The 13,883-nt window shown below is 58.0% G+C and overlaps 4 protein-coding genes across 4 annotated transcripts; 2 read left to right on the plus strand and 2 right to left on the minus strand.

Moving 5' to 3' along the window:
- Positions 1-1,791: 1,791 nt before the first annotated feature.
- Positions 1,792-4,978, plus strand: THITE_159816 (uncharacterized protein; the record flags this gene model as incomplete). The annotated part of the gene is made up of 3 exons (XM_003654794.1): positions 1,792-2,694; positions 2,750-4,016; positions 4,083-4,978. The coding sequence occupies 3 exons, from the start codon at positions 1,792-1,794 to the stop codon at positions 4,976-4,978; spliced, it is 3,066 nt and encodes a 1,021-aa protein (XP_003654842.1).
- Positions 4,979-5,603: 625 nt separating this feature from the next.
- Positions 5,604-8,023, plus strand: THITE_2118047 (uncharacterized protein). Its single transcript, XM_003654795.1, has 5 exons — positions 5,604-6,081; positions 6,185-6,844; positions 6,917-7,184; positions 7,248-7,468; positions 7,556-8,023. The coding sequence occupies exons 1-5, from the start codon at positions 5,840-5,842 to the stop codon at positions 7,794-7,796; spliced, it is 1,632 nt and encodes a 543-aa protein (XP_003654843.1). The 5' UTR covers positions 5,604-5,839; the 3' UTR covers positions 7,797-8,023.
- A 304-nt stretch (positions 8,024-8,327) lies between these two features.
- Positions 8,328-10,343, minus strand: THITE_2090020 (uncharacterized protein; the record flags this gene model as incomplete). The annotated part of the gene is made up of 5 exons (XM_003654796.1): positions 8,328-8,403; positions 8,470-9,022; positions 9,084-9,924; positions 10,034-10,170; positions 10,292-10,343. 5 exons carry the CDS (start codon positions 10,341-10,343, stop codon positions 8,328-8,330), a joined length of 1,659 nt encoding a protein of 552 aa, XP_003654844.1.
- An 859-nt stretch (positions 10,344-11,202) lies between these two features.
- THITE_2130248 (uncharacterized protein) lies at positions 11,203-13,842 on the minus strand (the record flags this gene model as incomplete). The annotated part of the gene is made up of 11 exons (XM_003654797.1): positions 11,203-11,297; positions 11,359-11,415; positions 11,571-11,608; positions 11,835-11,966; positions 12,042-12,517; positions 12,582-12,595; positions 12,657-12,738; positions 12,804-12,838; positions 13,120-13,244; positions 13,310-13,522; positions 13,637-13,842. The coding sequence occupies 11 exons, from the start codon at positions 13,840-13,842 to the stop codon at positions 11,203-11,205; spliced, it is 1,473 nt and encodes a 490-aa protein (XP_003654845.1).
- Between the last annotated feature and the right edge of the window lie 41 nt (positions 13,843-13,883).

Below are 13,883 nucleotides of genomic sequence, written 5' to 3' on the forward strand. Positions count from 1 at the left end.
GAATTCATTTGCAACAGGTACCTAAATCCGTTGACAAAATTGTTGTCCTTGTTGACATGGCCGAGCAGTTTGCCTGGGGCGACCTGTCCCTGGAGCTGAGGGATGAGGTACTTCTCGTTGAAGAGGTCGTTGCGGATGATGATGCTGGATGTAAAACCCTGGGGGATGGGCAGCACGTCCTTGTTGTTGGGTTGGAAATGCGGCGCCGCCCAGCCCGCATTGTTGCCGCTCCCACGCGTTTTGATGTAGACGCAGAGCACGCCAGGCGAAGAGCCCTGCGTCGTGAAAATGAAGGACTCGGGGGTGAGAATGCGGGCAAGGTCGGCCTCGTTCTTGGGTTGCTGCACGCCGGCTATTGCATAGTCCAGGCTGTTGAGGTCCTGGAAATGGAGGGCGATCCGACTGGCCAAGTCAGCCATGTGCGTGTCCTCCTTTCGCTTGTCCGTGATTCCCGGAGCCAGCGAGACGCTATACACAGCGTCATGGCTTTTAAAGTGGAAGACGATCTTGGATCCGGGCGTCTTGTCGCCAAGGACAACCACCTCCCCAGCCCCCTGATACGAACAACTCGTCAGCTAGGTAGGTTTAGGTGCTGGCAAGCGTGGTGAACATACCTGGACGGATTCCGGTGCATCGCCACTCATATTGACCAAAGGAATGACGGCTTGCAGCTGGTAGCGGCCGGGTTCAATGTTAACCTTCGTAGTGTCGGCCCCTTCGGTGACACTAATGATCTCGCCCGTGTCTTGGTTAACAGCGAGCGTGTCAGTTCGGAGCCACCCTTGGAGCTTCATGGTTAAGAGTGCCCTGGCGTTTTCTCCCGCAACAAATTGGAGGGTTGGTGCTCCAATACTGAGCTGGGCGGTTGTCCGCCTTTCGAAATCGAGGTAGTCCCGATGGAACGACAAGTCGTCGAACGTGTCACCCTTCCAGAGGCTCGGAAGGATGGCATTGAGCTTGGCCACGCTGTACGAGACCAGAACATCCCAGTCGCTCGTCGAGTTGGCCCCAGTCATGGCCGTCAACAAGGCGTCTATGGTGGGAAGGCTATCTTGTGGGGCTGACATGGTGTTGATTGTCGGTGGTTGGAGGTTGCGGGATGAAGACGAGGTTAGGGATTGTGGACATGAGCATGTGAGGAGCAGGAATAAAATGAAGCTAGTGGAGAGCTGTCTTTATGCTCGGACAGAGCATCATATTATTCGACGTATGCTGGCTGTCGCTCTCCAATCTTCAAGTCCGTTTCCTACGACGCCGTCAATTGTCTGAATGGACATGAGACGGCATATCCCGATCGATGCTTAACTGACGCACTCGTGAGGTCAACTCGGACGGCTATATCGCCCTATGCTCCGCTCCGGCAGGCGGTTACCGTAACAACTACGTCAAGCTCCTTTGACCCATCTTCGGAAGAGCGGAGAAATGTCCGCAGCTACCTGATCTGTCTACAGTCTACATACCGCTATTCATGTCGTCGGTCACCGTACGTTCCAGTGCCCAACTTGCGCCTTGCGCGCACCTACATGAAGTCTGGTACTACCTTAGTACTTTCCTATTATTCTTCTTTATAAGTTCTCTTTCCACCTCGGTAAGGCCCACAACTATGAGCGCGAAACAGCACGGGCAGAGTTCAGGTTAGAACAACAAAGAGATGAGCGGGTAGTATAAGAACAGCGATGAGCCGGTTGTCAGTGCGGAGGACATCCCCAGATCTCCGTGTTCCCCTCTCCAAAGTTGTCTACTCACCCGTGCACTTACACACCTCTATTGCTGCCACACTGTTCAATCGAAATGTCTGACATTGCGTCTAAGCCGCGCCTGGCATCCGGAGGCTCATCCGATCCAACCAAAGAACAAGACACCCAGGAGCCCAGCGGAGACACTACCCCCACCATTCCCCAGTCGCAGGATTACCGCGTCTTCCCGCCGGCCGGCACGCCAGAGCTTGTCCTCAGCGTCTCGGATGTATCTCCGCCGTCATTTGCGTTGGATCTTGGCCATTCATTTTCCGTCTATACGGAAAACCTGCTCATCCAGGGCGACTTCCGCACCAGCAACGGTAATCTGGTCATCTCCACGCACTCTCTGGACGTCGCTCCAACTCCCAGCGGAAAGAAGTACCAAATCAACTGTTCCGGCTCGGACGGAGGCAAGGTACTTCCCGCCGGGCTCGCCGGCAAGCCCCAAGACGGGAGGGACGGAGGGCCGGGGGGAACGCTGCAATGCGTGGTGGAGGATATCGGCTTAGACGACGTCCTTAAGGGCGTTGATCTGGCCGCCCGCGGTGGTTCTGGCTCGGATGGGGAAGAGATTGAGATCCAATCCGATTCAAACGAGGGAAAGACCAAAAGCTGGGAGGCGGGCGGAAAGGGCGGGAATGGAGCTGATGGAGGGCGTGTGCAGGTGCTCGTGGGAAATGATTACACGGCCATCCTCTCCCAACTAAGCGATCTTTACCGAAGCCTGTCCGCTTCCTCACCAAGCGCGAGGGCTTTGTACGACCTGAAGACACTCTTGACGACCATTCGGCGCAACCCTCAGTACACTTCTTTAGATGATCTCGCGCCACGATTGGACAAGCTTGATGCTGCGATACAGACCGGTAAACCGGGCGAGGTGAAGACTCCCCTGCAGGATCTTGCAGTCAGGTTCGAAAGGGAGGGAGACTTAGTCAAAGTCAGGATCAAGCCCAGGGTACATATCTATGTCTTTATCTCGGTTTCATGGACCTGGCTAACATTCTCTTCAGATCAACGTCTCCGGCGGTGTCGGGGGAATGGGCGGCTTAGGAACGAAGGTACGGGGCAGGAACGGCACTCGTGGAAAGGACGGCACATCAAGCGTCGACTTCTTCACAGGGGACTCGGCGTCAGTACGGCAAACCGACATAATCCTGGCCCACCCGGATCAGTGCCGCATGTTGCTGGAGAAGGCAAAGGGCCTGTATTCCCTGGACGATATCAGTTCCACAGTAGATTGCCACACCCTCCTCGCCCGGCTCCAGCGCCGTCTCTTCTTTCTGAGACAGCTCCAGCGCGACGACAAGCTCTACCAGGCTTACGTGTCCGCAGAAAAGGAGGATGGGGAGGCGCCGGAAAAGAAGGGCGGCGAAACAGCCGAAAGGAAGGATGAGGAGATGGCGGGGGAAAGGGACAAAAAGGCCGGACACAACCGGCTCTTCCTCCCACCAGGTCCGCCGCCGTCGAACACAAACCCCAACCCCGAGGCAACTAGCATCGTCTCGCTGCGACAAGTGCTGGCCGAAGCCAGCGGGTTAGTCACGCAGATCGACAACGGACTCGACTACTACGGCCATGTAGGCGCCTACGCGCCTATGCTCTCTTACAATACCTACAAGGAACTTACCAATTCGCTTCTGGAATCAGCCAAGCAGGCTGAGAAGGCCTACGATAAGTTCACGGCGGAGGACGCCAAGCAGGAAGCCCGTCGGGATGCCTTGCAGGCCATGCAGACCCAGTGCAAAAAAGGCATCCAGATTGCCGAGGATACGATCGCCATTCTGAAGGCAGAGCTCAAAAAGACCGAGGACACGGTCGCATCCCTGACCATTCCGCTGAAGGCCGCCAAGAGCAAACTCCACGACCAGATCGAGCACGAGAAGGACAAGATCAACAAGTCCTTCAACCTCTTCAAGATGCCCTTCTCCAACATCGTCGACGCCCTGTCGATGGTGATCTTCTGTCCCAAAGCACCGATGGCTGCCGCCCAGACCGCAGGGCTCCTCTGGAAAGCTGGGACGAACGTGCCGGACGACAAGGGCCAGCTGATCAACAAGACCTATCTCGTGAACCAGGTCACCCAGATCGAGGCCAGGACGGATGCGCTGGACGAAGGACTCAAGTCGCGAGACGACGGAAGCGTGGACATCGCCGATCCGGGCGCCTCTAAGCTCATCACAGCGCGAGACGACATGATGAAGCTCCTGCAGCAGTACACGAGTTTCCTCGGGTCCAACGAGCTCGAAGATGTCGAAAAGACGTTCGATAACTACATTAGTAAGTGCAAGACCGGGACACACTCTCCAGCGTCGTATTTTCAAGTGGCCTTACCATCGCGAGCAGGCCTCGTCGAGCAGCGCAACACGGCCGTCCTCCACTACAACGCGTGCGTAAACCTGTGGTACACCAACCAGCAACACGAGGCCTACTACACCCACAAGCGCGACAGCCTGTCCGACACGGTCATCAAGACCATCGACCCGAACCTCCCCGCCATCCACATTTTCGTTCAGAAAGCCTACTCCGACTCGGTCGCAGCCGTCATGGAAGCCCTGTACCGCGCGCAGCGGTCCTACCGCTTCGCGGCCCTCACCTTCGACAGCCCGCTCTCGGCCGCCCTGGGCGGCGCGCCGAGCGGCGCGATCCGGCACGCCGACCTCGACCGGGCGAGCAAGGGGATCCTCAACGCCTACTTTCACGCCCTAGACGCGTGGGGCCGGGCGCCGCAGGACTTCCACGGCGTGACCTGGCCGCTGAGCGAGGACGAGTGGGCGGCGCTGCAGACGACGCAGGGCGCGTACGTGGTGATCCCGCCGGCCACGGCGGGCCAGTCCGAGGCGCAGCACCCGTTCGCGGGCAAGTGCAACGTGCGGGTGACGAGGGCGCGGCTGTTCGTGACGGGCGCCGCCCGCACGGCCAGCGGGTTCCTCAGCGCCAGGCTGATGCACAGCGGCGCCGAGACGGTGGTGGACGCCGCGAACGCGCAGTTTCAGTTCTACCACAACCCCATCACGCGCGAGTTCCGGTACCGCATTGCGGCGGGCGAGTTCGAGCCTGACGTGGACACCACTGTGGATGGGGATATGTCCGAAGGCGGCGAGAGTAAGGATGACAGCTTTGCGCTTGTTGGGCCGTTTACAACGTGGAGCATTGACTTGGCAAGTAATGGCGGTTTGGATCTGAGTGAGGCCACGGGGGCCTATTTCAAGTTTTATGGCAAATGTTACCCGTTTGAATAGGCAGTAATGAAGAGAAAAGCAGGGACACAGCTTCGTGGCCATTCTCTGAAGCCGTATACAAAGGTGTCCAAGAGTCCTTGTCGGCAGCAGTGGCGCTGGCGCGATGGGCGGTTGTTTGGGTGTAGGCTTAGAAGAGGTGGATTAAACTGGAAAGAATACATCACGGGTTCGAGGGCAGTATGCAACGCTGGTTTGACCAGACTAGCGACGAAGGGAGAACATCCACTCGACGACAGCTCAAACGCCATGTCCGGGCTCCTCACTTGCTCTCGTGTGTGTCTCCAAAGACTTCTCCGCGACCCCCTCACCGTTGAGAGCCGATCATGTACCAGAGGAGAGCTTGGCATGGCTGCTGTGCTTCCATGGTGCGTCCTTGGCACAGTTCAGTCTGAATTAATCCCCCAATCAGTGCGATCACAGCCACGGCAGGATGCAGCGGTTCATGTCATCGAGGCAAATAGCCGTTAGCAACGTCCAATCGGCAGACAACACTGCGTCCCGAATTCGTGGAACGCGAAACGGCACATGAGTGGCAGGTCGGGGACATCAGCGCACACAGACTCTGGTCTCTTCCTGGCTGTCAATGGTGTCGTGACACTGGCCACTCTCCCGCAATGCACACTCGCGGGCACAGACATTCTCGGTCTAAAGGATAGCGATCACTCCGTGATGGATCGGGAGGTTGGTTCACCTTGGCCCACCTGACCTGGTATAAGCTTGACTGCAGAGCTGCAGATACAACCATGCAACTGTCTCGTTGTCTTGATATCTGGGACGGTCCCCGCCCGTTGTGACCCTGATTATCAGCCTCCGCCTCGAGGCCGCTTACCATCAAGTCTACGGATCTGAACTGGCATCGAAATGGGCCAAAAGCAGAGCCCGCCGCCAGGGGCCGACGAGATCACGCCTGCCCCCACCTCCACCGCGGCCCCTCGGAACGAGCTCCGTGATAAAGCGACCGAGTTCCTCCAGACCCATGGCGCCGGCGACACCTCGTTCACCTACGAGGAGGAGCGCCAGGTCCTCCGCCGCATCGACGCGCGCATCCTACCGCTCCTCCTAGCCGCCTACTTCTTCCAGCAGCTCGACAAGAGCTCCCTGAGGTAACACCGCCACCGCCAACCCCGTCCAGCCTTGCTTGGCTTTGACTCCCCTCACCCAATTCATGCTTGAGAAACTGACTTCCCTCCTCCCCGCCCCTCCCAGCTACGTCTCCATCTTCGGCCTGTCGCAGGACGCCCACCTGGTGGGCAAGCAGTACTCGTGGCTGGGCTCGATCCTGTACCTGGCGCAGCTGGTGATGCAGCCGCTGGCGGCGTTCCTGCTGGTCAAGCTGCCGACGGGCAAGGTGATCGGGGCCGCGATCCTGCTGTGGGGCGCGGCGCTGGCGCTCATGGCGGCCTGCACGACCTTCCCGGCGCTGCTGGGCCTGCGCTTCGTGCTCGGCTCCTTCGAGGCCGCGATCGCGCCCGGCTGCGTCGCCGCCACGCAGCTGTGGTGGCGCCGCGGCGAGCAGACCCTGCGCACCAGCTACTGGAACGCCATGAACGGCGTCACCGCCATCGTCGGCAGCCTGTTTACCTACGGTCTCGGGCACATCGAGAGCGACGTGCTGTTCAAGTATCAGATCATCTTCATGTTCTGCGGCCTGCTGACTGTCGCCTACTCGCTGGTCTTTCTGGTGCTGATGCCCGACTCGCCCATGGAGGCTAAGTATCTGAAAGAGAGGGAGAAGGTCATTGCGGTCGAGAGGTTGCGGGCGAACCAGATGGGCGTGGCGTCGAGGGAGTGGCGCTGGGACCACGTGTGGGAGACGCTGCTGGATCTGAAGACGTGGTGTTGGTTTGTAGCGATTGTATCCATCTCGTATGTCTCTTATTTTCTCGCCGACGTCTGTGTTAACCGCGAGTGTCGTGCTGACTGGGTCTATCTATCTAGGATCGCGAGCGGTGGCATCAGCACGTTCGGTAGCCTCATCGTCCGGGACTTCGGCTTCACCAACTTCAACGCCATCCTGTTCAACATCCCGTTCGGCGCCATCCAGTTCTTCGTCATCATCGGTTCCGCCTGGGCCGCCACGCACTGGAAGCGGAAGGGCCTCACCATCGCGGCCGTCAGCGTGCTGCCGATCATCGGAACGATCCTCATGCTCACTGTGCCCCGGAGCGACAGTAACAAGGGCGTCCTGCTATTTGGATACTATCTGGTAAGTGTGGACAACCTTCCTTCCTGGGTCCATGTCTTCTGGCTGACTGACGAACGATCCCAGGTCTCCTGTCTAGCGGCCATCACACCCTTGCTCTACGCCTGGCAGGCGCAGAATACGGGCGGCGACACCAAGAAGAAGTGCACCTCGGCCATGGTGTTCATCGGCATGTGCACGGGCAACGTCATCGGGCCGCTGCTCTACGACGAGTCCCAGGCGCCCCTGTACCGGCCGGGGCTCATCTCCAACCTGGTCATGTTCGCCCTAGTGGGCGGGATCTCCGCGTAAGCCACAGCACTAATAATTTCCAATCCTCCCACCCCGTGCCAATACTCCCGCTACTCAAGTCTAACAATAACGATCCCCGACAGACTCATCCCGTTCTATCTGATGTACCTCAACCACCGGCACGCGAAGCGGCGAGAGCAGCTGGGCAAGAGCGCCGCCGTGGTGGACGAGTCGATGATGGCCAAGGGCCAGATGGAGGACAGCAAGGCCGTTGAGATTGAAGACGCCGGCGGCACCAACCGACGGCAGAAGGCCCTCGAGGAGGATAACGCGCTGCGGGACATGACCGACCTGCAGAACGAGGACTTTATCTACGTGTACTGAGCTGTAATGGTGAGGGACCTTGTTCCAGGTGGCGTTCAGACCAAGTCAGGTTACATAGCTCGGCCCCTTAATTGCGTAGTCCTCACTCGTTTGCCTAGTCTTTGCCATCGGCTTGCAGCCGCTGGGTTGATTTGACATTACCTCAAGTGCTTGCTGCATGGAATGGGTTTGTCTGCCACTGTTGTGCCCTTTTTTGATGATGCCTGCCCAAGATTAATCGCAGTTAGCCAACGGGAGAACGAGGTAGGAATCCGGGAGACGTAGCAGTTCTCCCACTGCATCAAGCCTCGGAAGCCTGGTGACATGTCAGAACAAGCACAGCGGAACATCGAGAAGGAGATTATCAGGGCCAACATCTTGCATGTATACAACAGTGCATACGCAACACGGGCATTAGTTTGAAGGTGAACATGAGCATGCGAGGGGTATCTGATGCGCCCCGTTATCAAGCGACATTATATTAGCAGAAACTGAACAAGTCTACGCTGCAGTACCCATGCTACAGCAGTCCCCGCGGCCACGATCCATCCTTCAGTGCTCATCATTCATCATGCGCTTCAGGAATTCGCTGCGGGCGGTGATGCTGCGGAATTTCTTCCCAAAGATCCTGGAGCGCCATCATCAGCACCAAGCTCAAACGGGAGCAAACGTTCCTCAAGCAAGAAAAACTCACCACATCGGGATGGTCAGCATCGCCACGAAGATGAACAGCGAGCCCAGGATGGAGAAGACAATCAGCGGGCCCTGCTCGGCGAGCCACGAGTTCACAAAGTAGGTCAGGCCGAAGGTGAGCAGGTTCCGCGCGTTGATGGCCACGAGCGCCTCCTCGTTGTGAGTCTTGTAGCTGTCGACGATGTAGCCGAACACGCAGGTGGCGGCAAACACCAGACTCATGTTGGCGAGGCCAAAGCACAGGACGGGGCCTGACCAGTGGGTCTGATACTCGACGGTGGCGCCGAAGCCGAAGAAGCCGACGACGCCGAGGATCAGCGAGACGAACATGAGCGGCAGGCGGAACTCGGGCTCGTAGATGCCCTTGTTCTTCTTGGTCAGGAAGACGCAAATCCAGTCGTTCAGCGGGCCCGAAATGACCTCGCCGAGGATGGTCAGGATGAAGGGAGAGAGACTGATGAGGCCCGTCTGGCTGACGCTGAAGTTGTAGGGCGGGTTGACGAAGATGACGCCGTTGACGACGGAGAAGACGACGATCCAGGTAAGGACGGTTCCTATATTTGGTCTGTCAGCAGCAGACAAAACGGTTTCGGCCTGGAGGATGGGAGAGCTTACCGTAGACTAAGAAGCCCCAGAGCACGGCCGGGTAGAAGAACATGATGATGGGGCGGACGAAGGGCTTCCAGCCGGGCGCGTTCGAGTAGCGGCCGGTAAAGATGCGCAGGGACTGCAGGTACGTCTGCTTCTTGGGGATCGCCGGCGCTCCCGCGGACCCTTCCTTGTCATCACCGTTCACACCGCCCTCCTCGTGCTCGTGGGCGAGCTTCAGGTGGTGGACGCCCTTCTCGCTGCCGTCCTCGCTGGCCGGCACGACGACAATGGCGTTCCGCCGGTAGGCCGTCTCGGGCACGAGGAAAAACACGGCCAGCATCAGGACGCCGAAGAAGATGGCGCACACACCAAAGGTCCACCGGTACCCGTCGTCCTGGATGATGTAGCCGGCGACCAGGGCGCCGCCGGCGATGCCCGTGAGCAGGAACAGGTTCCACACAGCGATGCGGGTGGCGCGCTCATGCACGAAGTAGATGTCGCCGATGGTGCACTGCACCAGCACCTCGTAGGGGGCCATGCCGATGCCGGCGACGATGCGGCTGCCGAGGAACGAGTTGTACTCGGTGACGGCGGCGCCCCAGACGCTCGTGACGAACATGATGATGATGGACAGGAGGTATATGGGGCGGCGGCCGAAGATCTTGGCCAGCGGGTTCGTGAGGAACAGGCCAAGACCGATGGTCAGGATCAGCCAGGCGGTCGACTGGGAGAGCACGTCGATGGAGATGTTGAGCTCCGCGGCGACAGGCACGAAGCCCGGCGAGAGCATGGGCCCGTAGGCGCCCACCACGGCGGCCGAGAGCCCGACGATGAAGAGGCAGAGTTCTTTGCGCCATTGGGGCCACTGGGCGAAAGTATCGTCAGCAATTGGTCTTGTTGAAGGGAAGAAAACAAGGGGGGAAGCGAAAAAAAAAAAAAGGACCGTTCAAGGTGCAGTTGAAATCAATTCTCACGTTTAGCGGGTCATTGGGGTCATCCGACGGCTGCGGCACGAGGATGACGTCCTTGTAGCGGCCGGTTCCATGCTTGAGCAGTTCGCGAGGGATGTCGGCGTACTCGGGCGGCAGGTCATCCTGGTCGGTCATGAAAGCTGGGGAAAGCCATTGTTAGATCGAACGAATGAACCAAATCGCGTGGAGTCTGAGTCATGTGTGCAGATCGCAAATCGCAACTTGCAACTGCCGTGCGGAGAGGAAGATGGAGCTGCTTACCCGTGCCAGGCACGACTTCCATCTTCTTGCAGTCGATGATTCCGAACGGCATCTTGACGGCTGCGACTCCGGTGAGCCGGAGAAGGAAAATAACAAGAAAAATATATTAAAAAGGGGGGGGGTGACTGAAAGGGGGAGTTGAGAAATTCGGAAGGATCGAGAGATCGCCATCTCCGGGGGGACGGGAGGGGGGAGAGAGCCGTGTTTATGTACGCGACGCCGGCAATCATCAAGCTAGTCAAGTGAGGAGAAAGCTTGGGGTCTGGGTCTGGATCACCCGGCAAGTTGGCAACCATGGCGACCAGTGAACGAACTACTGGTAATAGCGTCTGTATGGATCCGTATGTACGGAGTATGCCGCGCTGCTACTGCGGGTTGGGGTAGCTTCCATGCACCGACCGGCCCAATTTGTGCCAGATGCTGGCGGAGATGGTTTTCCAATCCCCTTTGCACGAGGCGGACAGGGAACGTCCGGCGCTGACGCACACTAACGGCAGGGTCAGCAACAACGTTAATGTTATCCGGGGTTGCGGGTTGCAGTGGCCGGGGGGTTCCCGTTGGCCGGGGTTGGCGCAACATTAAAGTGCATGCCGAGATTTGTCAGTCTGGGGCAAAATGGGGGAGGCTAAGCCGTTCAAGGCAGCGCAGCCATGTGTTTTGCGACTCCGGAAGCACGACCAAGGCTTCGTGATGCGTCAGGCTGCTCGTATGTCGAAGCGCAAGGGTCCGAAGGTCGACCACTCCCTTCATTCGATGCACGGTCTGGGGATTCTGGGAGACTTCTTGTTGCTGTTCAGTGCTCTCGGCCCCGCCCAGAGGGCGACAGGCGAACAGGAAGGAGCATGCTGCGAAACACACTGATCGACTGTGGTTTCCGTCAACCTGACTGCGCCTTCGCAGCTGCCGGCAGTTCAATTCTGCCAATAGGCACCCTTGCCGGTTGCCGGCGCTGACCCAAACCAGGGCCCGGGGGCCATCTCTCCGGCGCCGAAGAAACTCCGGGTAACTCTCAAAAGGACAGCAGCCGGCCAGCCCTGTCGCTTCGACGAAAAAAAAAGAGAATGTACAGTCCTCGGGGGCCCAGATTGCATGGTCGTGTTGCTGCGCCTGCAGAGCGACGCGGGCTACCAGGTAGGTAGTTATCCTTCCGGAAGCGAGCTGAGTGAAGTCAGTGAACTGTTTCCCCGCTGAATAGGAACAGGGAAGCTGCATATGGTGGCGGAGAATTAGCCGCTGCCGTTGCTGCACATGAAATGCGACGCTACCACGCCCTACATACAGCCAGGGGCTTGCATCATGAGCAGCCTGCGCCAAGACCTGGTGGCCCTTTAGTCACTCCGGTTTACTGATGGAGCTTGCGGTGTATAAAAGAACGATCGCCTGTGTTTCTCGTTTCTCGATACGTTCTAGCTCTCCCGCTTTCCCACATCATCGAGCCAAGCCCCTCAGTGACCGCCCAGCAGCGCCATCCAACTCCGCTCCTCCCAAGGCCACCAACTCCATAGCAAAGTCCACCACGCACCTCCCGACCGAAGATACTTACGGATCACTGCAGATAAAGGCAGTGTAGAACAGGTTCGACTGGATGCCCGGCTCGACCTCCCCGGCGCCCTCAAGCTTCTTCCACTGGCTCTCGTCGTGGCTGTATCCAACCTTGCTGTACACCAACGTGCCTCTGAACGAGCCAGGTTAGACAACAACATCCTGGAGCAGTTATCACGAATTGCATCAGGTAGGCACTCAGACTTACGGCTTGTCGGTCACGTTCCAGACGCTCTCTATGGGCAGGAAATACACCCAGAGTGCCTTGTCCCCATTCAAACTGGGGTCCAGAACCCAGCTCAACGGCTTATGCCAACCGAACGAGAGAAAGTCAACGCCCAGTAGACGTGTGTAATCATGGTTGAACGTCAGGACGGGGTAGGTGGCCAGTTTGCCTTGGCGCTGGGGCAGCTGCACCACGACGTTGCAGTAGTTGGTCTGGTTCGCCGCGGCCAGGTCGCCGCACCAGGGGCAGTACCTGGCTGCGGATTCCGTCGCGGTCGCGGATGCCGTCGCGGTCGCGGACGCCGACGTCGTCGTTGTGCTGCAGGCGCTCGATGCCGAAACCGTCGATGTCGGGCCCGGGTCCGGGACCGGAGTGGGCGAACCATATGTTCCGGCCATCAGGCCTAAGCCTGCCAGCGCAAAGAGGCTGAGGAAGAGTTGGCGAAACATCACGCCTGACTGTTGTAGGACGTCAAAATGATGGGGGGTTCCAGTTGAATAATTGAATTGTCTGAGTGCTGACTGTGACCAAGATTGCTGCCGTATTGGCAAGTAAATCAGAACGGCCCAGGACTCCAACACCCACGGGCATATATACCCGGGCCGGGCCGGACCTTGATAGGGAGCCTCTGCTGTGCGATGAATGAGATGCTGCCGAGGTACACCGTGGCCGCGGTGATCTCGTGGGAGTGTAACAAAGACAGGGTGCTTGCAAATCATGGATCGGAGCAGTCATAAGCCGTACACACAAGCTGGCTTCTTCTCTGTTACCATCCCATGCTGAGCATAGAGTCCGAAACAGATCACAGTGGCTGGAGCATGACTAAAAATCAACCAATAAGTAACCTTGATATTAAGATGAGAGTTTACGTCGAAACCCCTCAATATATGCTCAAAGGTCCATAAAAAATGTCGAGCAAAAATCCGTGGGTATGCTGCCTTGGTTTCGCATTCTCATGGTCAGAAGCCCACCCTATGACAGGTCACAACTCCGCCTACCCACCGCTGCCACCGAAGCTCGACTTAGCGTCCTCCCGCGAAGCCACGGCAGGCTCACTAACCCTTGCAGATGAACACGGTGTGGAAAATGGTCGACTGCACGCCGGGAATCAGCTCGCCAGCCTTTGTGTACTTGTACCAAGGCTGATCATGAGTGTAGTAGGGCTCGTTGTAAACCAACTTGGGCCTAAAAACAGCCACGTCAGACGGGTAAACAACATAAAAGAAACGGGGCAGTCAAAGCAGACTTACGGGTGATCTGTGCTATTCGGGGTCATGGGTATGAACACTACGTCGATGTTTCTGTTGGCTTCCAGGTCGAGGTCGGGAAAGTGCCACGAGTAGGACAGAGTTGATTCGATGATCGTCTCGGTCTTCACCAGGACCGTCCAATCGTCGTTGAAGATCAGGGTCGGGTACGTGAACACCCTGCCGAGGGTCTCGGGGACCTGCACGATCGCGTTGCTGTCCCACAATGTCATTCTTCTTTTTTCTTGATGGGGATGTCGGGAGCAAGTCGGGAACAAAACGAGATATCCGAAGCCAGACTCGGAAAAGCAGAGCTCTGCTTTCACATACCAGTAGTTCTTGGTAGGCGCATTTGCGAAATTGGAGCACCAGGGGCAGAACCTCTGAGGGGCATGGCACGCCATCTTCCCAGACGCCGTGCAAGCCAGCGGGGTGAGAGTCGCGACCGCAGCTGTGGTGGGGGGAGAAGAAGAGCTTGCACTCGCGAGCAGGCTCATCCATCCCAGGAGGACGAGTATGCAATACGCGTGGAGCATGGTTGGGCGTGTGTGCTGCGACGTCCGGCGTGGCGAAGAAT

The sequence above is a fragment of the Thermothielavioides terrestris genome, chromosome 3 (assembly GCF_000226115.1).
Source record: "Thermothielavioides terrestris NRRL 8126 chromosome 3, complete sequence".
NCBI classification, from domain to species: Eukaryota; Fungi; Ascomycota; class Sordariomycetes; order Sordariales; family Chaetomiaceae; genus Thermothielavioides; species Thermothielavioides terrestris.